The following is a 27,376-nucleotide window of genomic DNA, read 5'->3' as shown; positions in this document are numbered from 1 at the left end:
CTACAACTACCCTCAATTAAAGACAAAGTACTATCATCCATGAACACCTTAGTCCATGATCAAAGATTACAAAGAAAATTGTATTTCAGCCTTCGGTTAGATTGCTTCTCTTTTTCAAATGAACTTCTTTTCCTTTCCCTCCAAATTATCCAAAAAATGCATAAGGGAGTTGCTCACCACGCTTTTTTTGGTTTTTTACTCACAAAAAGGTCATGCCATCCTAAGAAGGTCTCTTTAACCGAAGAAGAAAGCACCCATGGCAAGCTGAAAAAAGAAAAACAACAACTGCCATGACACTCTTGTCTTAATACAATGAATAAGGATGTGATCAACGAATTCTTCCTCATTATGACAAAGAAAACATCTCCACCTCTCCTTAGTTGATCCAAAGTTAATATCTTTCCCCATGTGGCCTCCCATGCACGGAAACCCACCTTCATTAGCACCCATGAATTAATAACACCCACCAGAAAAGATACTGAACTCCCTGACTCCAAGACAGTGTAGAGGGCTTTGACAGAAAACTTACCGCTCTTACACTTCGTCTAAATAACCCTATCTTCCTCTTCCCTATACACCCTCTTCCCTTGTAATCTCGAAAAGAACCACACCAAATTTTCCACCTCCCAATTGTTGAAAAGCCTAGAGAAGCAAGGAGTTGAACAATCGCCCCCAACCAATTGATTCCATACATCTGCACCCATGCCTCTTGAAATCAACAATGGCAAATAAAGAAAGGAAGACACACATAAAAGTTCATCTCCATACCACTTATCCTTCCAAAACATTATCCTCAACCCATTACCCATTGTTCAGTAGATCCCAATCCTTCCTTAGAGCTCTCCATAACCCAACTCTATACCCATATCTCAATTCACGAGAGTGCTACCCCCCTTCTTATTCCTTATACTTTCCACTTATAACCTGCTTTTGTAGGGCCCCCCTTTTCATTCACATAAATGACTACTCCATTTGCAAAGAAGTGTATTATTAAGCATTGAGAGACTCATAGCAACCAATCCCCCTTCCTTTTATCTAAACAAACAATCGTCCACCTTACTAATGTGGTTTTTGCTCAAGAGCCCTGCCTTTCCTCCCAAAGGAAATCCCTTTGAATCTGCTCCAACCTTAATCTGATTATCTTTTGCAAACACAACAAAGATAACAAAATAGATGGACAAACTAGATAAAGAGCTTCAAATTAGAGTGAGCCTCCCTTCTTTATATATGTATATATGTATATATATACATACATAAACAATCACCTTCATTTATCTTAAAAAGATAAGTACAAGAAGGATGACCAATCCTCCAAGGATGTATAAAAAATGTTACACCTTTGAAGATATATAATCTTTTCCATATTACCAGTCTTTTATAGAACTTCTCTTTCACCCCCATCCCAAGCTATCATAGATTTAAAAAGGGCACCCAAATGAAAAGCCAAGTATACAAATGAAAGATTACCTACCTTACAACCAATCTCTAAAGCCAGCTTTTCTAAATTATCCACCCTTCCTAGTGGAATTAACTTGTTTTTATCCAAATTAATTTTCAGCCCCGATATATATATACACATAATATATATGGATAATTAAGCAAGAGGAATAATACATTAATAAAGAGGCTTATACACCAAGGTACATTTTATACAAAGGAAAACAAAAGGCCTAGCCAAAACGGCGTGAAAATACAAAAAGCTACTCATTCCCTTAACTAGACCTTATCTAATCTACAAACTAAAATGAAGTCAAAGAACCTTTTACAATATACAACTTAATTCATACTTATAAAAAAAAATATACAGCTTAACTCATGACAACGGATTAATCAGAAATGAACTCTTCAAAGAATGAACCTATTGTTCTATATTTTCAAATGTTCTTCGGTTTCTTTTTTTCCCCAAAGTCAAGATAATACACAACAAGGCAGCTCCCCATGCCTTCTTTTGCTTTCTTCTCACAAAGAAGCCATACCGACCTAACAGGGCCTCTTTAACCGACAAAGAGAGAACCCAAGCGACACCAATTAAAGTAAAACACAAGTTCCATAGTTCCCTAGCTCTAGGACATTGAAAAAGGATATGATCAGTAAACTCCATTTCGCTATTACAAAGATGATGTCTATTTGCCAAGGACCAATCTTTCCTTTGAAGTTGCTCAAAAGTCAAAACTTTACCCCAACAAACTTCCTAAGCCCAAAAAAAAAACAAACAACTCACTTTAGTCAAGACCCAAGAATTCCAAATGATGTTTTCGAGAAAATAGTTAAGCACCCAACTCCAGCATAGAAAACAATAATTTTACCAAGAAAGCACCATTCCTTGAGCCCACCCACACCAACCTATCCTTCTCTCCCCACTTCACAAACTTTTCATCAATCTTGAGAAAAGAGACTCCATTATGTACAACTCTTCATCATTCGTATGTCTAGCAAACAAGGGTTCCAATGCTGCCCCCCCACCCCCCAACACTAAGGCATAGATGGTGGGAAAAGACGCATGTAAGGGTTCCTCCGCACACCATCTATCCACTCAAAACTTCACCCTCTTCACATCCCCCACCTCAAACAAAACTTAGTGTTGATAACCTGTGGCAAGACATTAGAAAATGATGGAAACAAACAAAAGTTTTGGTAGGATAGACGAGTAGAGGAGATTAGGATAAAAGATGAATTTCTTACAATTTTTCAGAATAGGTTCTTCCAAGAATGCTATGGTTATAGATTTATAAAAGGGAGGATGAGGTGGAGGTGGTTCAATTCAGAGGACACTTCTAAGATTGAGAAATAGAGGAGGTGACCTAATTCTTGGATCTTATTTACCCTATGAGAGTGCAAGAAGGAGATGACACTTTACCTTGAAAAGATGATAGGAGAGGAAATTTTTGTGTCAAGTTGTACTACAAACCCTTAAGTGTTGAAAGTAATATAGTATTCCCAACCAAGAGATTTAGGGATCCCGAGCTCCCCTAAGAATGCCTTTTTTTGCGTAGGAAGTTGTTTGGGGGAAGACATTAACTTTAGATATGTTAATGCAAAGGGGATGGTCCATGGTCAACAAAGGCAACATTTGTAAAGACAATGAAAAATCAGTTAGTCATTTCTGAATTCATTGTGATAAAACAACAGTACTATGGACTTTCTCTTTGCAGTCTTTAGCCTAAAAAGAGGGTTTCCAGTTTCAATGATAAATCTCCTCCTTAAGTGGAAATTTGGGGGCGATATAAGAAGAGAACAACTATTTGATGTATGGTTTCAATTTGCTTACTTTGGTTCATATGGAAAGAGCATGACCAAAGGATTTCCAATGAAGAAGAGTTCGCATATCAAAGATTTAAAAAGTTCCTCATTAAATCACTATTGACATAGTCCCATGCATCATTGGAAATGGAAAGCCTCTCTTTTTTGGATTTCTTAGATGCTCCTCCTTATGGATAGCATGGCTTGTTTTGGAGGTTATTCTTGTACATGTCTTTTTTGGTGTTGTAATGTGATGGTCTGTGTGTATTGCCTGTATACATAGAGTATGCCCCTATCTTTAGGGTTTGTTTAATACAAGCTCTTATTGTTTATAAATAATAATAATAATAATAAGAGAATTAAAAACCCTTTTATTTGTAGTCCAAAACACTCGTCAAGAATAAAGAGAGGTAGGTGAACATTCTTAGAGGAATGAGAGGGAAAGGTAGGCCATCAATTTCCATAGCAATGAGATTTTTGAACAAGTTATAAACTCCTCGGCTAGGGCTCCGTCTGTTCCCGCGGGGGGTGTTGGGGGGATAATTGCGGAGCTCTTGGCTGTTGAAGTTGCAGTCGCCGCGGAGTTGCTACCGCGCCGGCGGAGGGTCACCGACGAGGCTCTGATGGAGGAGGCTTCCAAGTATTACGTTGTTCCCAATTCTTCTTCTTCTTTGGGGCTTCGAGAATCCTCTTCTTCTTCTTCTCTCTAGGGCCATGCCGAAGCTGCAGGGGTGTCGGAGGGGTTTGCTTAAGGAGCGGAAGGGGAGTTGGGTTGGTTTCCGTTGAGTGTGGTGCCGAATAGAGCTGCGTCGGCTTTTAGAGGCTAGAGTGAGCCTTCTTGGGACTCGGTTGACGCTAAGAGAGTGAATGGGTTAGCACTTGTCCCGGTGGGTTGAACTTTACGAGTCCTTTTGAGAAAAGGAGTATCTGTCACCTAGAAGAAGGAGGATGTGATGAAGGGTGGAGTTCAAATAGTCTTGCGATGTTCAGTCGCTGCTTGGGTATGCCGACGGAAGGCTTCGAAGAGGAAATTTTGTACTTCTTAAGGAGAATGAAGGGGAGAATTGAGCAAAAGGGTAAGGAAGGGGTGACTAGGAAGACGAGTTTAAAATCTTCAAAATCCAGTAGGGAACTCAAGAAGCTAGAGTGGACTATTAGCTACAAAAAAGCTAAAATGGGTTCTAGTGTGGGTATTTTCAGAGGGGCTTCAAGATCAGGGTGTAAATGAAGATAAGAATTCTATCGTGGAATGTTAGAGGGGCTAATAATAGGCATAAAAGGAAGATTATCAAGTCAGTCATTAAATCCCAGAGAGTGGACGTGGTTTGTTTACAGGAAACTAAAATTAAAGAAATGACTACGGGGCTTGTTCGTAGTCTAGGAGTGGGAAGAAATCTAGAATGGAGAGCAATCAATTCTAGGGGTGCAGCTGGTGGTATTCTGGTGTTCTGGGACAATAGACTGGTGGAGCTGGTTAGTTGGGAAGAAGGGGTTTTCTCAATTTCGTGCCAGTTTAAAAATTGTGTGGATGGTGTAGTGTGGGTGTTCACTGAAGTGCATGGGCCGGTATGCAATAGAGATAGAGAGGAATTCTGGGAGGAACTTGGGTCAGTTAAAGGGTTATGGAGTGACCCATGGTGTGTGGGAGGGGATTTCAATTTGGTAAGGTTTCTAGAGGAGCGCAGTAGGGGAGATGGGCTTACTACTTCAATAAGGAGATTCTCTCAAAAGTGATAGAGGATTTGGAGCTGAGGGATTTTCCTTTGACGGGGGCCCATTTACTTGGAGAGGAGGCTTGAATAACCAGACCCAGTCTAGGCTTGACCGGTTCTTAGTGACGAACAATTGGGATAATCTGTTCAATGGGGCTATGCAGGGAATTCTCCCAAGACCTGTCTCAGATCACTTCCTGGTCCTCCTAGAAGGAGGAGGGTTGAAGAGGGGACCTTCCTCTTTCAGATTTGGGAATATGTGGTTGGAGGAGAAGGGTTTCAAAGACAAGATGAAGATGTGGTGGGGAGTTTAAAATTTACAGGGACATCCAACTACATTTTAGATGCAAAATTGAGGGCCCTTAAAAATATTCTGAAGATTTGGAATAAAGAAGAGTTTGGGCACGTTGAGACTAAAAATGGTGAAGCTCTTACATAGGTTGAGTATTGGGATGAAAAGGAGAAATATGCAGCTTTAAATATGGAAGAGTGTGAAGCAAGAAATGGAGCAAGGGAGTCCTACAAGTCTTGGGTGATGAGGGAAGAGATTTTTTGGAGACAGAAGTCTAGAGAGTTGTGGCTGAAGGAGGAGGACAATAATACTAGATTTTTTCATAGGATGGCGAATGCTCACAGTAGAAGAAACTGGTTGTCCAAGGTGAAAGTTAATGGTTGTTGGCACTCAGAGGAAAATGATTTAAAAAACAGTGTGGTGGGGGCGTTTCAAAAGTTGTACTCAGAAGAAGAGGAGTGGCGCCCTAGTATTGACGAGCTGTCCTTTATGGGGTTAGATAGCAGTGAGGCTGAGGGGTTGGAAAATCCTTTCTCGGAGGAAGAGGTGTTTGCAACTCTTTCAGATCTAGGCAAAGACAAAGCCCCGGGGTCGGATGGTTTTACCATGGCGTTTTGGTTTTTTTGGTGGGATGTGGTGAAAGGTTGAGATTATGGGCATTTTTAGAGAATTTCATGAAAGGGGCAGATTTGTAAAATCTCTAAATGCCACCTTCTTGGTTTTAGTCCCTAAGAAGGGAGGTGCAGAAGATTTGAAAGATTTCAGACCAATTAGCCTTGTGGAAAGCCTTTACAAGTTGTTGGCTAAAGTGTTGGCAAATAGAATCAAGAAGGTAATGGGAAAAGTGATTTCGGAACCCCAAAATGCCTTTGTGGAGGGTAGACAAATATTTGATGCAGTTTTGATTGCAAATGAGGCTGTGGATTCTAGGTTGAAAAGCAATCAAGGGGGTGTGATGTGCAAGTTGGATATAGAAAAGGCCTATGATCATGTCTGCTGGAAGTTCTTGTTGGCAGTGCTCAAAAAAATAGGCTTTGGGGAGAGATGGATTAAGTGGATAGAGTGGTGCATCTCTACTGTAAGATTCTCTGTTCTTATAAATGGTTCTCCCTCCGGGTTTTTCCAAAGTTCAAGGGGTTTGAGACAAGGAGACCCCCTATCCCCTTATCTGTTCGTGATAGTTATGGAGGTGTTTAGTTGCTTATTGAGAAGGGCCATTAGTGGGGGCCTTTTATCAGGGTGGAGGGTAAGAGGCAGGGGTGGAGAGGAAATTCTGATATCTCACTTGCTTTTTGCGGATGACACCTTGGTGTTTTGTGAGGAGTCTCAGGATTAGTTGACGCATCTAAGCTTGCTTCTCATGTGGTTTGAGGCTTGCTCAGGGTTGAAAGTTAACTTGGAGAAGAGTGAGTTTATCCCGGTGGGGAGGGTGAATGATATAGAGGATTTGGCTTTGGAGTTGGGCTATAAAGTGGGTGGTCTGCCTTCCTGTTATTTGGGGCTGCCTTTGGGGGCACCCTTCAAATTAGAGGTGGTATGAGATAGTGTTGAAGAAAGGTTTCGGAAAAGGTTGGCTATGTGGAAGAGACAGTATATATCAAAAAGGGGAAGACTCACCCTAATTCGGAGCACTCTCTCTAGTTTGTCGGTTTCCTTCATGTCTCTCTTCTTTTTGCCCAGAAAAGTAAGGCTGGGGTTGGAGAAGATTCAAAGACACTTCCTGTGGAGGGGAGGAGCTCTGGAGCAGAGGTCACATCTTGTTAGGTGGAACTTGGTTTGTCTGGAAAGAAAGAAATGTGGTTTGGGTGTGAGAAATTTAGCTTTGATGAATAAAGCTCTCTTGGGTAAGTGGAATTGGCGCTTTGCCATTGAAAGTGAGGCTTTGTGGAAGCAAGCGATAAGTCATAAATATGGTGTAGAGGAGGGGGGATGGTGTACTAAGGCCGTAAGTGGGAGACATGGTGTAGGGCTTTGGAAAGCTATTAGAAAGGAATGGTTGGGTATGTATAGCAGTTTAGCCTACCGCATGGGCAGTGATAGGAGAGTGAGATTCTGGAAGGATAAGTGGTGTGGAAATGAGCCTCTTTGCGAGTCATTCCCTTCTTTATTTGTCATTTCCCTGACTAAAGATGCCTGGGTATCGGATGTGTGGAACCCAGATGGTGTAAGGGATGGTTGGACCCCGCTTTTTTCAAGGGCGCTTAATGATTGGGAGATTGAGATGGTGGAGCGATTTATGCTAAAAATCCAACCCTTTAGGATGCAAAGGGAGATAGAAGATAAGGTGGTATGGACAGCATCTAGAAATGGAGTTTTCTCAGTCAAGTTGCTCTATTCTATTCTGCAGCCCGGAGGTTCTGCTTTGTTCCTTTTTTATAGTATTTGGAGAGCATATGTGCCTACTAAGGTAGCTTTCTTCGCTTGGGAAGCTTCCTAAGGCAAAATCTTAACTTTGGAGCAACTTCAGAGGAGGGGGTACTCTTTGGCAAATAGGTGTTTTCTTTGTCTTTCTGAGCAGAAACGTTGGATCACCTTTTACTTCATTGTGTTAAGACGCGGGCATTGTGGAATCTTCTTTTTTCCCTCTTTGGTGTGGCTTGGGTTCTCTCTGATTCAGTTAAGGAAACTCTCCTTGGATGGCATAGAGCATTTGTGGGGAAAACCCGTAAAAAGGCGTGGCAAATGGCCCCCTTATTTATATTTTGGTCAGTATGGAAGGAAAGAAATTTGTTGGCTTTTGGGAATGAGGTGTTTTCACTCCAAAGGCTGAAACATCCTTTTGTATGTAATCTTTGGTCTTGGGTTAGGATATTTATAGTTTTGAGCTCTTGTTCTCTTGTTAGCTTTTTTGAGTGGCTAGGCTCTAAGTAAGGGTAGGGGTTGTTGTTTTTTTCCCCTTCCTTGGTTTCAAGTCTGTGTGCTGCTTTTGTATACTCCCTGTATACCTAGAGGGCACTAGTTTGATGTTTCCTCTTTCTATTTAATACATTTCTCTTTACCTATCAAAAAAAAAATGATTTTTGCATGAATTAAAGTTTCAATAGAGATATGGAAAAGAACTTGAGGGAAAGGCAAAAAATAGTTGTGTTTAAAAAATAAAAATAAAATACAAGGAAATGATCCATCAAGAAGTTGCTTACTCCACCTTCCACCCACCCAACCAACCCAACAATAGTCCGACCAGGGGAAAGGGGAGGAAACCCTTGAGAGTTGTTAGCTTTTGTAGCCATTGTAACTATCATAGCTTTATTGCTAGAATCTTTCAATCCATTTACCCATGAGAGCCTTGTTTTAGATAAAAGCCCCTAAAAGACCTAAACCCAATCTAAAACAAAATTTTACCACTCTTAACCCTTTCTTACCAAAAAATAGAAAAAAAAACGACAACAACAACTTCTTAATCTTAAGGCTTACATAAGTTTTCCGATCAATGAGACGATCTCTTTTGTGATCCCATTACTCAAATAAGAGGTCAAACACAAACAATACTTGTTTCTTTCATTTTTGCCTATTAATTAACATAATTTTAATGGGAAAATCAAGATATCATTAGACACCTTGGTAAAGAGATGTATATAAGGGAAAACCCACAAAAGAAACATAATTTTTTTTATAGGCAAAAAACGAGATATATTAAAAGCACTAGGAAGGGCCCATTAACGTAAACACGTAGTATACAAAAGGCACCCAGAGGCAGCAAGAAAGCAAAGAGAACAATAATGGAAAACCAATCAAACAAATACACTACCCTAACACCTTAGAAACAAGCTTGCCCCTAGTCAACTCTCAATCCCTCATTGCTCACCACACCAAGAAACAAATCTATTTGAATTGCTTACGCAATGAGAACTTGATGCCCATTGCTTCACCCTCTGCTTTTAACTACCAAAGGAGACGTATTATAGTTAACCGTACACTCCAATTTGTAGATCTCCCTCTCAAAATGGGTAGACGAGTTTGGCTTCCTTTCCCCCTTGAGGCATTCATACCATGCCCTCTCCTTGCCTCCATCTTTCCTTAAAAGGGAGATAATCTCCTTTTCAAGACCCACTACTAGCATCCCAACAAAGCTACTAAAATCAGTTAGCTTACTAAAGACGCCATCAGAAGGATGAGCCTCTCCTGCCAAACAATAGTTGAACTTCATCTTGGAAGACTTTGGCTCCTCAAATCTGGCTGCAAAATAAAAGATTATCCAAAGACTCAAGTAAAAATGTAGGTTGTTCCCAACCTATCGGAGAAATCTATAAAAGAGAACAAGGTTGTCCTCCAAATTGTCTTACTCTTTGCCATGTGATTCCCTCATCAACTTACATGATTGAAGGCTTGTTTAGGTTCAAACATGAAGAAAACAAGGTTTAAAGAGTCCAACCATCTAATAATGAGCAAAATGATGATTTGTTGACTTCTCATTGTTTTACATATGCAACGAATGTTCAAAAGAGTCCTTTCTTTCCCTATGAGTTGATCCACAATGAGAAGTTTCTAGAAATCCTAAACAATCCCAAATCTGAAGAATAAAGAAAGGACTAGTATTTATCCTAGGAGAAAGCACCTAGTAGAAACACTTAATCAAGAAGCACCCACCCTAAGAGATAGTGTAGACCAATTTATTCCTCTTCGCCTAGTACACAATGGTTTCATAAATGCTAGATAAGGACACCACCAACTGAATCTCCCAATCACAAATCCCCTAAGGAAAAGAAGGTTTTGGCCTCTTCCTCCCTCCATGCTACAATAATCAAGTACCTAGGCATCTTAGTTTTTTTTTTCTTTTGATAAGTACCTAGGCATGTTAGTTTATTATGATGCCAAATAACTCAAGTAACCAATCCATCTACCAAAACCTGGTGCTAAGATCATTATTTACAAAAAACGAGCATTGATATTTTTTTTTATAAGCAAATGAGGCAAATATTATAATGAAAGCACCAGAAAAAGGTGTCTAATCTAGACACGATGCATACAAAGAGCACCAAAACAGGCAAACAAAAGGGAAAAGTAAAAAATGAAAACAAAGAACAACTTGCCTCTCTTTACTTCGAGCTCAGCCAATTCACAAAGCCTATCATTGAAGAAGCATGATCAACTATATACAATCTAACCCAATTGATGAAGTTATATATAGAGGAAGATTCAATCACTTGTTCCAACTGCACTACGCCTTCAAAAGACCTATTGTTTCTTTCCTTCTATAACGCCTAAAATAGGTACAAAGGAGCGACCCTCCATGCTTTTTCTCTTCTTTCCCACAAAAGAACCATGCCAACTCAAAAGGTTGCTTTTGATGGAGTAATGCATTAGTAGCATCACCTAGGCCACTCCAAACAAAGAGAAAACCAACTGTCACAATATTTTTGGTATGGGGCAATGAAAAAGCAAGTGACCAACTGATTCTTTACCCCCTTTACACATGTAGCATTTGCACAGAAAACTCCAACATCTCCTCTTAAGCCAATCAAAAGTTAAGATCCTTCCCCAAACAACTTCCCAAGAGAAAAAACCCACCTTCATTGGCACCTAAGGATTCCAAATGATGCTTGCAAGGGAGAAGAGCTCACTACTTCCTTTAACTAAGAATGCATAGAAAGTTTTGATGGAAAACTTTCTAGTCTTTGCTTCCTTCCAACTCAAATTGTCTTCCTCATCCCTTCTAATTGAGAAATGATATAATTTTTGAAAAAAGACTTTCACTACTTCTAATTCCCAATGATAGAGTTATATGTTGAAATGGGGGCCCCATCAGCCCTTCTCGTTGTCTTTCTCCCACAAATTTGCTATCCAAGAGTCTTTGTCAATGGCTATGGCAAAGAAAACCAGGAAAGCCTCTTCCAAAGAGATATCACCACACCAAGTATCTTTCTAGAATGTTATTCGTCCACCATTACCCATAATGAAATGGGTTTTACTTCTAAATACATCCCACCCTTTTCTGATGGCTGATTACTACTCAAAAAGTGCTATTTGATAGCTTCTAATTAATCCTTTTAAACACTTTTGAGTAGTAGTTATTGTCTTTTAACCCAATTAACATGTTAAGGACCCTTACAATCACTTCTAATCAAATTGTGTAAGTTTTGGTGTTTTTGTTAGTAATTTGATCACCAAAGCAATCCAAGATTGAGGAGAGTTATTTGGAATCCATGGCAAAGCAATGAAGAGCTCAGAAACATGAAGAACCAAAGCCTTGAAGCTCTTTTGCCATAAGCAAAGTGGAAGTGAAAAAGGGGAAGCAAAGAGAAATCAGCCGTGGAGCACTCTTGATGACAGTCACTGCAGCCATTTTTGGAGCACTTCCCGAAGTCCATTTCCTGCATGCTATATGTCATTTGAAAGCTTAGGAAGTCAACAATCCAATGCTTCAAACCGTGTGCAATTTGGAGCCGAAATGAGAAAGTTACAGCCTTTGCATGATAACTGCTCCAAGCTGAAGGAAGAAAGGCTTCAGTAAAGTGCTGCGAAATCACCATTTTTGTTGCGGAATGATTTCGCAACACTTTTGCACAGTGCTATGGAGTTCCCCTGAAGCTTCACGCCGCGATGGAAGCCAAACACCACATGATGGAAGTCCACTTTGCTAAGGTGTTGAAGCAGCTGGCTGCTATGAAGAAATTTCGCAGCCCTTCTTGTGCACCTGCGAAATCTCGCAGACCTCACTTGTCACCTGCGAAGTGGTCCTGAGTGCTTCCCGATATTTGTAACCGACACTTGGAGATATTTTTTATTAGATTTTTGTTGTCTAAATGCCCAAATTCTCCTTGTAAACCACCAGTGATAGAATTCCTTAGTTTTTAAGTTAGGAATTTGGCAAAAATATCTATGTAATAGCTGTAAGTGTAATTGTGGTATTAAGGGAGCCCGAGGAGCCTGTTCTGGGGGGTGTTAGAGTTTTGGGGTTCCGAGGGGATCCTTTGTACAGTTTTGGGGAAGGAAGTAAAATACAGAGCACTTGCTCTGTTTCTTCTTTATATTCTTGTTTTCTCTTTAGTTTTCTTTCTAGCCAACCAAACTCTGAGGATTTTTCCTCAGAGGATGAGAGGCTAGGCTCTTTGTCTCTTGGAGCTAAGGTAACCGGGTAAGTTTCCACATGCATAAATTGGAAGTTTTGTTGTTTTAGTGTTTAATGAAGAGAAAGTGTGTCTGTTGATGGTTTTTATCTTTTTAGTTAACTTAAAACTCCTTTAAATCACCTGGGCCAACACTTGGTAAGGCAAGTGATCTCCATCCATGGAGATGCACTAGTTTACCCCTTGCGAGCCTTTGGGAGGTGACTTAAAGGTAGGATTTTCTAGAATAGCCAACACTTGGTAAGCTTTTGGACTCCAAGGAGACATCCATTAGTTACCTCTTGCGAGCTTTAGACGGGTAATCCAAGGTTAAAGATCATCTTGAATGGTAAAGGCTAAGTGAGAGGCTTGAACCATTGCAAGTTGCATCAGTGAGAGGGATTTAGTGTTTGAACCCATTAATGGGAAGCATTTGTGCAGCACCTATTAGAGAATTGACTTTATGTTAATTCTCTAATATGAGGAAAATAAACAAGTGACCGGAACTCTCCTTTTTGTATGAGGAATCTGAGCCTAGTGATCTGAAACTCCAAGAAACACTTTTCTTTTCTAAGTAAAATCAGTTACTATTTTTGGTTAGCTTAAAACCAATCTTTTTCATTCAAACGTCTTTTTGTTTTCTTTTAAAAGCTAACCTTGAAATGAAAATGCACCAATTCAGCTTTGAATTAGTATCATTTGTGAAGTGAAAACCCATCCCAGTGAACGATCCTAGAGCCACTATGCTATAGTAGCTTTGTATTTGCTACCCTAGTTCATGGTGTTATAGGTTATAAATTTTGTTGATTACACCTGCCATCAAGGAGTACCAGTTGGACATACATCAGCTGAGACACCAATTAGGCATGAATCAAATGGCGCCGTTGCCGAGGAATGGTGCCACTTTGCAGTGATATGATCTTTTGAGAACACTTGTGATCTTCATCACAAGTTTGGTGACTTTTCTTTTCCTTTTACTAACTCTTTTTATTTGTTTTTGTTTCTCTCTTTGTTCATATTTTAGTATACTTTTTATTTAGTTTTTAGTTTACCTTAGTTTTTTCTTTGAATTGTTTTTCTTTTGTTTTCTTTTGTGTTCTCTGTTTTTAATTCACAATTTGCTAGTTGTGCATGCCATATTGAATACGAGATAGCAGAGGAAGCCATGAACTTCATCAGTTATGTGGCTGAAGTTTCAAGAGAATGGGATGAACCAAAAGCTAGAGATATGGGAAGAATGATGTCTCAACCTAAAGCTAAGGGTGAGATGTATATTTTAAATGATGGCATGGACATGAAGGCAGAGATTGCAGCTATGGAAAGGAGATTGGATGAGCTAGAAATGAAGAACATGCAAGAAGTGCAAGCTATCTCTCAAACACCATTGCAAGCTATGCCTTGTGTCATTTGTCTATCTTATGAGCACTTGGTTGAAGAGTGTCCTATCATTCCAACAAAGAGGGAAATGTTTGGTGATTGCAACACCTACAATTCCAATTGGAGGGACCATTCAAAATTCTCTTGGAAATCACAGCCACCTCAGTACCAGCAACCTGCTCAAGCACCACAGCAAGCCTCAAACCTTGACCAAGCTATGATGAATCTTAACAAGGTCATGGAAGACTTTGTTGAAGCTAACAAATCCATCAATGCTCAGCTCAGTCAAAGAAATGACTGTGTAGAGAAAAAGATGGATGAAGTGCAAAATTATCTATCTCAGAAGATAGATAATCTCCAAGATTCAATCTCAAGGTTTGCCAACCTCAACAAAGTGCAAGAGAAAGAAAACTCTCATTCTCAACCTTATCAAAATTCCATGAGTATCCATGAAATGGAGGCTAAGGAGGGAGAATCTTCACAAAAGAGGGAAGTCAAAGAAGTGATCACTTTGAGTGGTAAAGAGGTTGATCTGCCCACATGCAAGCTAGAGCATAAGGTAGAGAGTGAAACAGAGAAAGAAAATAGGGAGGAAATCAAAGGAAAGAAAAATGGGAAAAGCATAGAGAAAGATGACTATGATCTTAAATTGGATGAAGAACCACAGAGGATAGTCATCAAGGAAAAAATGAAGAAACACATGCATCCGCTTTTTCTCCAAGCTTTGTATGGCAAAAAGGGAATTGGTTTTGTTGCCATCATACATAGCAAGTCTCAAGTGAGAGATGCAAACTTCATATGGGATCCGGGCAAGCTAAATCAGGATCAAATTTTTTGATGGACTTAGTCTTTTTAAAGACTATCTAGTCCATATCCTTTTGTTTTATTTATTACTTGTTTTAATTTTGATTTCAATGTTTTAATTTTGATTTCAATGCTTTAATTTTGATTTTAATGATTTAATTCTACTTTGTTTTGATGTAATATAGGTTTTTGGATGATCAAAATCAAGAGGAATTGCAAAGGAAGAAATCGGGAAGAAATCGGAGCGAAAACAGAGCAAAAACAGGGGAAAAACAGGGGTCTGCGAGATTTCGCAGCCTCTGCGAAATCGGCCTTTTGCTGCAAAATCACTTCGCAACACTTTTAAGCCCTCTGCGAACGATTTCGCAGCTGCGAAACCGGTCTTTGGCACACGAGTGCCATTCCGCGGTACAGTGACCCCAATTTCGCAGCTGCGAAGTGGGCTGCAAAGCTCCAAAGCATGAAATCCTCCATTTCGCAGGGAAAGCTCCATTTGGAAGGGTGTTTCGCAGTTGCGAAACCGGTCTTTGGCACACGAGTGCCACTCCGCAGCACAGGAACCCCATTTCGCAACTGCGAAGTGCTCTGCGAACCACTAAGGCGTAAAAAAGCCCCAATTCCGCAGCGATTTCTCCATTCCGCGGGGTGTTTCGCAGCTGCGAAACCACCTTTTGGCACACGAGTGCCATTCCGCGGTACAGTGACCCCAATTTCGCAGCTGCGAAGTGAGCTGCGAAACCAACTTTTGGCACACGAGTGCCATTCCGCGGTACAGTGACCCCAATTTCGCAGCTGCGAAGTGGGCTGCGAACCACCAAAACATGAAAGATCCCATTTCTGCAGGGAAAGCTCCATTTCGCAGAGGATTTCGAAGCTGCGAAGGCAACTTTTGGCACCCGAGTGCCATTTTTGCAGCACGGTGACCCTTATTTCGCAGCTGCGAAACGGTTGTGAAGCATTAAAACTCCCAATTTCGCAGCCAAAGTCCCAATTTCGCAGGATATTTAAAAGCTGCAAAATGGCTGCGAAGCATAAAAACTCTCAATTTCGCAGCCAAAGCTCCATTTTGCAGGGCACTTTTTGACTGCCAAATCACTTTTGAGCTTCGAAATGGCTATGAAATGATCTCAAAGCTTCGAAATGGCTGCGATATCACCACCAAAAGTCGAAATGGCCTTCAAATTGTGAAATTGACTTGAAAAATGGAGGGAAGTTTGCAAAAACACCTTGCAAAGCCAAGGGAAGTTGCTAAAATACCAACAGAGCCCCACGCACCAGCTGAGTACCCTCTGGAACTCATGAACAACCACCTCTCCATTTCAGTCATGGCCAAGACTAGAGGACAGGCCCGCGCACCCTGAGATCACACATGAAGCCTCTCATTCCATTTCTTACCTCCTTTAAACCATCAAATCCCATAGCTGCCAACTGAGAGCTCCAGTTGAGGAGACTATGCCACCTAAGGAGACTACCAGAGCAGAGGCCAAAGTCCTGATCCAATCCACTCAAGAGGCCACAACAGATGCATCAGCTCCACAGGACCCTTCCATTACTTGATCATCTTTTTATTTTTTGTCTTTACATATTATATTAGTATACATAGCTCCATGTTATGATGCTTTATATTCTGGGATTGGAGGTATCCATTGATCATATCTTATGTTTTACTTTCTCAGAATCATACATAGACATCATTTTTTGTTTAAGCTTAGCATTTTTTTATTTTCTCTACTCACTGAATCTTATGTTTTTTTTGAAACATGTGGTTTCTCCTATACGACTCAAACTCCATGTCACTCAAGAGGTACCACTTCCTCCCTATTTTTAATCGCTTTTGTCACATTGAGGACAATGTTCAGCTTGGTTGGGGGGAGAGTTGAGGAAGTAAGTATTGCTATTAATGCTAAGTTATTTTGGTAATTTAGTTGCTTTTTGCTTAATTTTTAAAATTTTTAAGTTTTTTATTCTACTCTCCATGGTTATTAAGGAAAAATTTTCAAAATGAAAAGGGAAAAATTGAATTTTTGTCTTTTTACTTGACTTAGAGTTTGTATTATGCTTACTAAAGTTGATGAATTGTTGAAACTCCTATTGATTTCAACCTTATTTCTTCCACTATAAGCTTATCACACACTGTGCACACTAGGTTCCGATTATAAGATGAAAAACTATTTCCCTCTTGACTTAGGAAAATTTTAGACTTGGTACCTTTGACCTCATTTAATAGTGTTAGGACACCTTATAAAAGGCCAATGAGCCTTTGAAAAAGAAAGAAAGAAAGAAAGAAAAATGTTTGCTTACCTTGAAACCCGAGCAAGGTCTGAGGGGTATATGGTGAAAATCTTTAAAACCTGGTGCCCTAAACCTTCATTGGTTGGGAGTCACCGACCTCAATGCTCGTTATAAGGGTGGATAGGTGGAGTTTAACATACTGTAGGTGCTTGGGTATTAAAATTCATTATCAAAAGTCCGGGGTGAAATCCGAGGAGTTAGTGGTTGAAAGATCCTTAAAGCTTGATGCCCTAAACCTTGATTGGTTGGGAGTCATCGATGGACCCCCGTTACATGGACAATTTAGAAAAGAATACCTTTAAGCCTTGTACTCCTACAATGAAAAAAATTGTGAGAAAAGAGGTGCGTTCTTAGCCTATTGGAGGTTGATTAGTTTGCTAAGCTTTGAAAAAAAAAAAACTAGGTTGAGGGGAGAGATTAGTTCAACATACTATATTCGGAAACTAATAAGTAACACTTAGATTTTTGTGGAAGAGTAAGGTTTGGACCTTTGGGAGTGGAAATTATTTTGAAGCTTAAATTTGCATAATGTCTTCTCTTTAAGAATTGTGATTAGACAAATTATTTGATAACTCTTGTTGAAGTTTGAGTTTTATTTCTTTAATGTTCCATGTGAGAGTTTGATTAGTCATGCCACTTAAACATTTTTTGAAGTGATCAGCATGATGTTGTAAATTATGGTACTTTTATTTTATTTTTCTCTCCTTCATTGCTAAGGGACTAGCAATATGTCGGTTGGGGGGAGTGATTACTACTCAAAAAGTGCTATTTGATAGCTTCTAATTAATCCTTTTAAACACTTTTGAGTAGTAGTTATTGTCTTTTAACCCAATTAACATGTTAAGGACCCTTACAATCACTTCTAATCAAATTGTGTAAGTTTTGGTGTTTTTGTTAGTAATTTGATCACCAAAGCAATCCAAGATTGAGGAGAGTTATTTGGAATCCATGGCAAAGCAATGAAGAGCTCAGAAACATGAAGAACCAAAGCCTTGAAGCTCTTTTGCCATAAGCAAAGTGGAAGTGAAAAAGGGGAAGCAAAGAGAAATCAGCCGTGGAGCACTCTTGATGACAGTCACTGCAGCCATTTTTGGAGCACTTCCCGAAGTCCATTTCCTGCATGCTATATGTCATTTGAAAGCTTAGGAAGTCAACAATCCAATGCTTCAAACCGTGTGCAATTTGGAGCCGAAATGAGAAAGTTACAGCCTTTGCATGATAACTGCTCCAAGCTGAAGGAAGAAAGGCTTCAGTAAAGTGCTGCGAAATCACCATTTTTGTTGCGGAATGATTTCGCAACACTTTTGCACAGTGCTATGGAGTTCCCCTGAAGCTTCATGCCGCGATGGAAGCCAAACACCACATGATGGAAGTCCACTTGTTGAAGCAGCTGGCTGCTATGAAGAAATTTCGCAGCCCTTCTTGTGCACCTGCGAAATCTCGCAGACCTCACTTGTCACCTGCGAAGTGGTCCTGAGTGCTTCCCGATATTTGTAACCGACACTTGGAGATATTTTTTATTAGATTTTTGTTGTCTAAATGCCCAAATTCTCCTTGTAAACCACCAGTGATAGAATTCCTTAGTTTTTAAGTTAGGAATTTGGCAAAAATATCTATGTAATAGCTGTAAGTGTAATTGTGGTATTAAGGGAGCCCGAGGAGCCTGTTCTGGGGGGTGTTAGAGTTTTGGGGTTCCGAGGGGATCCTTTGTACAGTTTTGGGGAAGGAAGTAAAATACAGAGCACTTGCTCTGTTTCTTCTTTATATTCTTGTTTTCTCTTTAGTTTTCTTTCTAGCCAACCAAACTCTGAGGATTTTTCCTCAGAGGATGAGAGGCTAGGCTCTTTGTCTCTTGGAGCTAAGGTAACCGGGTAAGTTTCCACATGCATAAATTGGAAGTTTTGTTGTTTTAGTGTTTAATGAAGAGAAAGTGTGTCTGTTGATGGTTTTTATCTTTTTAGTTAACTTAAAACTCCTTTAAATCACCTGGGCCAACACTTGGTAAGGCAAGTGATCTCCATCCATGGAGATGCACTAGTTTACCCCTTGCGAGCCTTTGGGAGGTGACTTAAAGGTAGGATTTTCTAGAATAGCCAACACTTGGTAAGCTTTTGGACTCCAAGGAGACATCCATTAGTTACCTCTTGCGAGCTTTAGACGGGTAATCCAAGGTTAAAGATCATCTTGAATGGTAAAGGCTAAGTGAGAGGCTTGAACCATTGCAAGTTGCATCAGTGAGAGGGATTTAGTGTTTGAACCCATTAATGGGAAGCATTTGTGCAGCACCTATTAGAGAATTGACTTTATGTTAATTCTCTAATATGAGGAAAATAAACAAGTGACCGGAACTCTCCTTTTTGTATGAGGAATCTGAGCCTAGTGATCTGAAACTCCAAGAAACACTTTTCTTTTCTAAGTAAAATCAGTTACTATTTTTGGTTAGCTTAAAACCAATCTTTTTCATTCAAACGTCTTTTTGTTTTCTTTTAAAAGCTAACCTTGAAATGAAAATGCACCAATTCAGCTTTGAATTAGTATCATTTGTGAAGTGAAAACCCATCCCAGTGAACGATCCTAGAGCCACTATGCTATAGTAGCTTTGTATTTGCTACCCTAGTTCATGGTGTTATAGGTTATAAATTTTGTTGATTACACCTGCCATCAAGGAGTACCAGTTGGACATACATCAGCTGAGACACCAATTAGGCATGAATCAATGGCCCTCCGCAACCTTACCCCATAACCATTCGTGGCCACTCTCGGGCACCATTGCCTTTCTTTTAAGCCATACCTTCCAACTACAACCTATTTCCAAAGGGACTCTATTTGGGATGTGAGTCCACAGCTCCATTTAAATAGAAGAACCTTGTTAAGAGTAAGGCGTTTTCTGATGTCAAGCCCCCCATCCTTTTTGTCTAGGCACATGGTAGTCCAATTAACCAAGTCAGGTTTTCTCTCAACATCCTTTTTGTGGAGTCTTTTTTCTCAAGGTTGCAAGGGAAATTTGTGAAATGAGGAGGAAACGACAAGGTGGTATGGATAGGTTCAAGGAGTGGTGCCTTTTCTATCAAATCTCTTTATTCCATGTTGAAGCTGGGGCACTCAATCCCTTGCCTAGAAGACATTATTTGAAATTCGTGGGTTCCATCTAAAGTAAGTTTTATTGCTTGGAAAGCTTGCTAGGAGATTACACTGACTTTAAATCAATGTCAGAAGAGATGATCTTTGGCAAACAAATGTTACCTTTATAAAAGCAAGTTGGAATCCATCGATCACATTTTCTTAGTTGCCCTAAAGCTGCAGAGTTATGGAACTAACTATTTTCTTTATTCGGAATTGTTTGGGTCCTCCTTCGGTTAGGGAGACCCTCTTCAATCGACATGGCTCCTTTCTTGGAAGAAATCAAGAAGGTCCGGAGAGCCACCGTATTGTGTATTTTTTGAACTTTGTGAAAGGAAACAAATTGAAAAGCCTTTGAAAATGCAGAGCAATAGGCTCAATCATGGAAGAGCTCTTTAGTTAAAAGTTTGTCAACATGGGTTTGGTCATACATAGCAGAAGGACAATGCCTTTAATTGATTTTGTGGATTGGGTGGGATCTAAATGATAGAGGGATCAATATTTTTTCTTTACCTTCTTCCTGGCTATGCCTTTTGTTATCCTTTGTATACAACCTATTGACCTTATAGCTCTTTTTATTAATATATATCTTCTCTTTACTTATCATTAAAAAAACAAAAACAACTGTTCAAATAATGGGTTGAGTGAAAAAGGAAAGACAAGTACAAGAAGGAGAAACAATCCTTCAAGGATGTACAAAAAAGTTAAAAAGTAACCAAACCTCAATGGAGGAGAGAATGCAAAAGGAGAGAAATATAGCACACTTAAGGGATGCCAAATGCATGGCTCCTTTTTTGACTAACTGGTTTGTGACTTGGTTGGACGAATGGGGAACCCAAGAGAGGGAGTAGCACAACATTCAAGATTTTATGCATCCAAAAAGGGGAGCCCTATTCTCATTTGGAAGTACAATGAGGAAAGCAAAGTGATTGTAATTGATGAATTGAGGAAAAGCCTTCCTACCATTTAATCACCGGAACAAGATGGTTGTAGATGATTTGGGTTGATCTAGCCAAGTGGAGGACAAGTATCAACTTCAAGATTCAAATTCAAGAAATCAACTAAAAGGAAGCTGGTGTTGTCCTAGAGAGGACATGTGAAGTGAGATGCTAGAAGGTGAGAGGATTAAAGATGAGGCAATAGGCACCCACTTTATCACTTAGGACTTTTGAACAGGCTACAAGTAATAGGCTAGAGCTTTAAAATGTTAAAGAAAGACTCATTAAAAGTTCCTTATGATTAATAGTTCAAAGAAAGCTGCAAGAATGAAGCTCAAGTTCTCTACAAACACGTGACTACTAAAAACCACCTATTCATCTTTGCATTAAGTGTCCATCTAAAGGAATTAAACTAAATGGATGAGAATGGAAATAACTATATTTGACTGTGATTGGGAAAGATAACCTAGGATCCCAAAAGAACGGAGGGATCAAGTTCAAGATGAAAAGTCGGGGATGTAGTTTATGTGTTGAGGATGGCAGCTTTATTTTTGTATATTTCCCATGTATATGAGTTGATCCCTCTTCTTTTTATGTCATTGGTGCATTTATTTTGCCCCTTAAAAAGACAAAGAGTGGAAGAACCAAGAAACAGAAGAAGATAAGCAAAAACAGACTCTGGCATTACTATAAATGCCATTCAACTGGCCTCCTAATATGGATAACTTGCCTCAGTCTGAGGAAGTTATCAGAGCTATAGATGATCTTACAGGGGATGAGGATCTACAAGCAATGTGGGGTTGCCATCAAAAACATTTTATGGCCTTGTGAAGAGAATTTCAGAGGGAACCAAAATTGGAGAAAGCTTCTAACTTCTCCCTGGTTCCAAATATGGGAGAGCCACCAGCCCAAAGTTTCTCTATTAAACAATGCCATCACTGACAAATGCCTGAATTCCATGGATGATTCCTAGAGTTCTTTTTTTGATAGACAAACAGGGATATATTAAAATGCGACCACCACATAGGGGATAATCCCTATGGTTCATATCCATTAAAAGGTTTTGACATCATTCAGAGTCTTGACATTGGTTGTCGTCCAAATTCAAGATGATCAAGAAATAGCATCCTCTTTCCCCGTTTCGAATCATTCTGATTATTGACGTTTTAAGCAGTGTTAGCAAAATCCTAACGATGGACACAAGCTCCATCAGATTCTTTGTCAACTCCACAAAATTCATCCACGCATCAACCCTATGGTTCCAATTAATCTTTCAAATTTCGACTGAACAGCAACTGAACGATTAAAAATAAAATAAAATACCTGGATCGAGCGACGTTGCCGCACTGAATACATTTGGGTTTGTTGAGGCCGCGCAGGTTCTTCGGCTGCGAGGTGATTGAGGAAGGAGTGGCGGCGGCAGCGGCGGCGGCAGCAATGTTGGCGAGGGCAGCAGTCGCGGCGTTAGTGGTGGTGGCGGTGGTTGTGGTGGCGGTGGTGGTGGTGTCATTGCTTGTGTTGCTTAGGGCAGGCGATGGGGATGCCATGTATGTTGTGAGAAATTCAGAGCGGACGAAATGCTAGAATTAGGGTTAGGATAAGGTTTTTGTGCTGTCGTTACACTTTCGTGCTTCTGCTTCGGCAATCGGACGGAGTTCTGAACGGAACAGCAGGCAGCGAATTGTTTACACTATTTTGAATATCTAATTTCCATATTGATTACTCTTCTAAGATTATTCGTGATTATTCACAATTCCAAGTTGACATTAGACTTCTTTTGCACCCACTAATTAGGTGTTTCTTACATGTTCTTAACCTTCACCCCTCCTCTCAAATTCACCCTAATTAATTTAGGTTACTAACTTGGTGTTTGGTCTTTAATCACATTCATCACATAATCTCAAATTGGGGGATATAGTGATTTTATATATTCTCAAGAAGGCAAAGAAAGAGAACACTTGTTTTATTTCTCTATTGAAGAACTTATATTCTCTCATGTAAATCCTTCATAATTACACAAAATGATAGGAGAATGGATACATGGAATTGACAGTAATGAGATTTTGATGTTTGTGATTTCAAGAAGTTATGGGATATACCCCACAATTTAATCAAGTGGGTAGGTTTCATTTCTTATTTGACTTTAAATGCCCATAATTTCGTTCAAGTACTAATTCAATTAACTATGTAATGTAGATAGTCATGAAAGATCTTATTTCACTTTGAAGAGAGGACAAGACCATTGTTGCTATTACTACCCTAAAGATGGTAGGTAGGGAAGATCATCTCTACCCATAGAGAAAAATGATTAATGGGTGTTAGCAATATTTCATTCTATTAACTCTGATTATTTTGAATTAGAGGAGCCGCTTAAAATTAAAAGCAAGTCCTACCAAAGTTCAAGGTTTCACCTATAATTGAATATGCCAAGTGCTCCATCTTTCACTTAGAAATGAATACGTTGAGCCCCCTAAAGATAGAGACCTTATTGTGCTACTAGTCTTGGTGGATAAGAGCTCAAATAACATTATGAGATGACGCAAGAGAAAAGCCTCCTAAACCAAATCTAGATAGCCAAGCTCTAATAGAAGGGTGAGAATACGAGACCCTGATCTCAAGACCCTAAGACCTAGCCCCATGGAGATCCTAGAGGTTTTTTAGGTAATTGTTAATAAAAACGTTTGAGAAGGTGGCTTTTGTTTCACTAAGAATAAACTTGTCTAACAAGGATGTGTTAAAAAATATTTTTTCCTACTTAACTACAAAGATTGAAGGTGCTTAAAACATAGTGAATCACATTTAGTTTTCAAATGATTCCACTTATATAACAATGAGGTTGTAGGTATCATAAATTTATTTGTTTATTCTAGATTCTAGCCATCATTGTTGAGATGATGGCAGCGTTAACAAAACTTGACGTTATCTATTAGGGCAATGATGAATCGCTTTATAAGAAAGAGGTTGTGCTAGAAGAGCTAAAGAAAGCAAAGGAAGTGGAAGACCAACATTTCCAAATTTTGCATGAAAAAAAGTTTAATATAAAGAAGAAATATGAAGATTTGCAAGATAAGCCATTTGTTGTAATTGCAAAGACTGAGAAGGTCAAATTAGAAAATGAAAAAATCAAAGCTAAAATGAAGTCAATATCATAAAATTTTGAGAAGAAGAATAAGATAACCTTATTTCAACTTCAAGAAAAGTACATCACAAAGCTTTCATGCTTAAGTGGAGTAAGCTAAAGACTAAGGTGTTGGGAACCCGTATTACTTCACTCCTAAGCCTTGGATCTTGTAGGGTGCATGCATTTATGCTTAGGCATCTCTAAATCTATCACAATAGAATAAAATTGGAATAAAAGCCATTATTAACTATAGATCTAGAGGTATAGTACTCATACCTAGATCTAAATGTTATTAGATCAATTCCTTGAGGTGATGAACTTGCCTAAATAGTCCGGAGGTCTCATTCACCTAAGATCTTCCACCCGATTACTTGAACCATAACCTTGACACTCCAAAATATGGACTTTGGAAATGTGAAAACCTAGGATTTTATTTATTTATTTTTTCTCTCTCTTAAGAAATGGAAGAAGATTGTCTAAAGTCATGGAAACCTTAACCCTAAGGGGTATTTATAGGGTTCCCTTATTGGGTTTAAGTAACTTGAGCCTATATATGCTTGGGATACTTAATCTAGCCTAAAACGGATCTTAATTAATTAATTAACTACATAAGGTCATCTAATTAATCAATTAGTCTAATCCAGAGACTTTATTTACTATCTCTTATGTGATTTTACGTAATTACCAAAACGTCTTTATGCACAAGAATGAACCTAAAATCAATTTAACTCTTATAAACAATGCCAACATGGTATATTAGCTTAGAGTAGGGGCCACTGAGACCAATAAGAGTATTGGATCCCTTGGAATCCATTTTTGAATTTGATTCAACATCCTACTATAGAGAATTAACTATACTCCAACACTCAATGTAAATAACAATGAGACAAAGCTCGACTATGACCTATTATCCACTACATGCAAATTCCCCATGAACTAGTATCCATAATCTAACAAGGTAGTGTTATCACCGAGGAATAAAATATCGGGATATATTGTCGATATATCACCGATATATCGTGTAATGGAGAAAGTAGATATGATATATAGATAAGATATATCGTTTGACGGAAATATCGATAAATATCTGTAAATATCAGTGATATATCGGCGATATATCAATAATCACGGATATATCGGTGACATAAGCAAAATATCGACCTTAAATGAGAAAAAATCGTTGAAATTTCGGAGATATATTGGATATATCAGAGATATATCAATGAAAAAATGGTAAAGAATTATATTATTATAAATAAGTTAATTTTAATTATCTTATAATTTATTTTGTATACTAATTAAATATAAAACAAATATAAAATCATAAATAAAATTATTAATATTTTTAAATAAAAATATTTTGTATCAAAATGTACCAATATTTTAAAATAAAAATAATAAATATGTTTAAATAACATAATTAGTAAATTTGGAAAATATTTAATTTTAAATTAATAATTTTATTTTATTTTGATATTCAAGTGTAATAATAGTATATTGAGAATAAATTAACTTCGTACATTTTTACAATTAATTAATATATTTTCAATAGAGGTAAGTAAATTAACTTAATATAGTAATATATTTAAATCATATAATTAGTATATTTGTAATAATTTAACTTCATAATGAGTCTACATTTACAAAATTCACATTTCTTATCAATCGATACTATATAATTAAATTTAATATCGCAAATCATATCATACATATATTAATTTGTTCAACAAAACAACTTTAAAATGTCTATTATACTTCTAATTTCATTTTTAAGAGTTTTTTCTTACATTTTCATAAGTTTTGATGGATTTTTGGTCTATCGATATTTTGTATCAAAATATCCGCCGATATATCTTCGATATATCCATAAAATCCAAGTACCGATATATCCGTGATTACCAATATTTTTATCATTGGTTATCACTTTGTAGCCCCCCCATTTGACTATGAGACTTTCACGCCACCTTCGGGGAGTACCCCATGGAGGACCCGGCTTCAAGGAAGTTTCCTACTAGAGACACCTAGCTTTAGAGGACCATGGCCATGGTGGTGGGTGAGGCTCCTAGGGATGCTGAGGTGGGGAACAGCGGAACGGGTGCTGATTTTCCGGGGAGCAGACTGAAACAAAAGAGGGACATGGGGGTTTTGAGGACAGGGGGGAAAAAGGAGAAAAAGAAGCAGACGGCACCACCTTCAGTTGGAGAGCTCAGGTACGACCATCTCCTCAATTTTGGGTCTTTCTTTTTCGCTATTTTTACTCAGTTCATGTTGTGAATCTATTCTTCTCTGTCATTGGGCTTGTTGATTATTGCTTTGGCACCATTCTCTCCGAACCCCATGCTCGTCTCTGCCTTACCCACGTCCCATGCATGGCCGTCACCCTCACCTATCTTCCCCATCACCTCTTTCTCCCTCTAACCGCCATACCCGACTCCACAAGGACTCCCAAAGTCGCTCTTCTGCACGCGTGGAGTCCAAGCACGCTTGTTGCCTCTCCCTGTATCTCCTTGTTGTGCGCACCGCGCCGGCGAGGCGCTTGCTCGCCACTAGCCGCCATCACCCGCTCCGGTTATGCACGCATCCGCACCAGCAACCAACGGCGGCAGCACCTTCTGGACGTCGCCAGACCGCCGCCGCGACTCCCTTCTTCGTCACACCGCCGCAGCTCCTCTCTATTCACCGTGCTGCCGCGGCTCCCCTCTTCATCATGCCACCGGTGGTGGAAGACTCTTTTTGATGTTGATGCGCGGGCGGAGAGGCAAACGGTGAAGAGAAGGGCTGTTTGGTTTTGCCCATTCATGGCTTTGGGCTTGGGTTTGGACTTGGAGCCCAGGCCCAAGCCTATGAAGAGAAGGGCTGTTTGGTTTTGCCCATGATGGCTTTGGGCTTGGGTTTAAGTTGGAGCCCAGGCCCAAGCCTATGCTAAAGATGGAGCTTTGAGTTTTGCCCAGTAATGTCATTGGACTTGGGCTTAAGTTGGAGCCCAGGCCCATTTACATTGATGAAGGCCTTATGCCAATTCCCCTTATTAAAGTGGCCCATGCCCACTTCAAGTTAGCCCATCAAGTTGCCCAATTCCTAAATAATATTTTTTAAAAAAAAAAAAAAACAAAACCTCTAATATCCATAATTAATTAATCAAATCATTCCCTTTTATTTGTCATCTTATTTTTACCCATTTAGTTAACTCATCTTAAAGACAATTGAAAGTCAAATTATTATTGTTAATTATATTTTTATCTTGAAGCTTATATTATCCAATTTCACTGGCTCAAACATTATGATCGTTAATAATTGTTTCGCATGTATCTATTTGTCATCTTTTAAAAAAAAATCTCAGTCATCAAAGTTAAATTCTAATCCTTGAAAAATCCCATATCCTAATCTAATATTTCAATAATCTGTTTAAATCCCATTTTCATCAATTAAGAATC

At 39.0% G+C, this 27,376-nt stretch overlaps 1 protein-coding gene across 1 annotated transcript in view; it reads right to left on the bottom strand.

Moving 5' to 3' along the window:
* LOC117903980 overlaps positions 1–22,596 on the bottom strand; it is a 34,772-nt gene extending 12,176 nt beyond the window's left edge. Inside the window, exon 1 of the mRNA XM_034816511.1 lies at positions 22,145–22,596. Within this exon, the coding sequence (XP_034672402.1) occupies positions 22,145–22,368 (224 nt within the window). The 5' untranslated portion in view covers positions 22,369–22,596. The remainder of the gene's footprint in view (positions 1–22,144) is intronic.
* Positions 22,597–27,376: the final 4,780 nt, after the last annotated feature.

The sequence above is a fragment of the Vitis riparia genome, chromosome 2 (genome assembly GCF_004353265.1).
Source record: "Vitis riparia cultivar Riparia Gloire de Montpellier isolate 1030 chromosome 2, EGFV_Vit.rip_1.0, whole genome shotgun sequence".
In the NCBI taxonomy this organism is placed as follows: Eukaryota; Viridiplantae; Streptophyta; class Magnoliopsida; order Vitales; family Vitaceae; genus Vitis; species Vitis riparia.
This window is presented reverse-complemented; position numbering and strand designations above follow the sequence as displayed.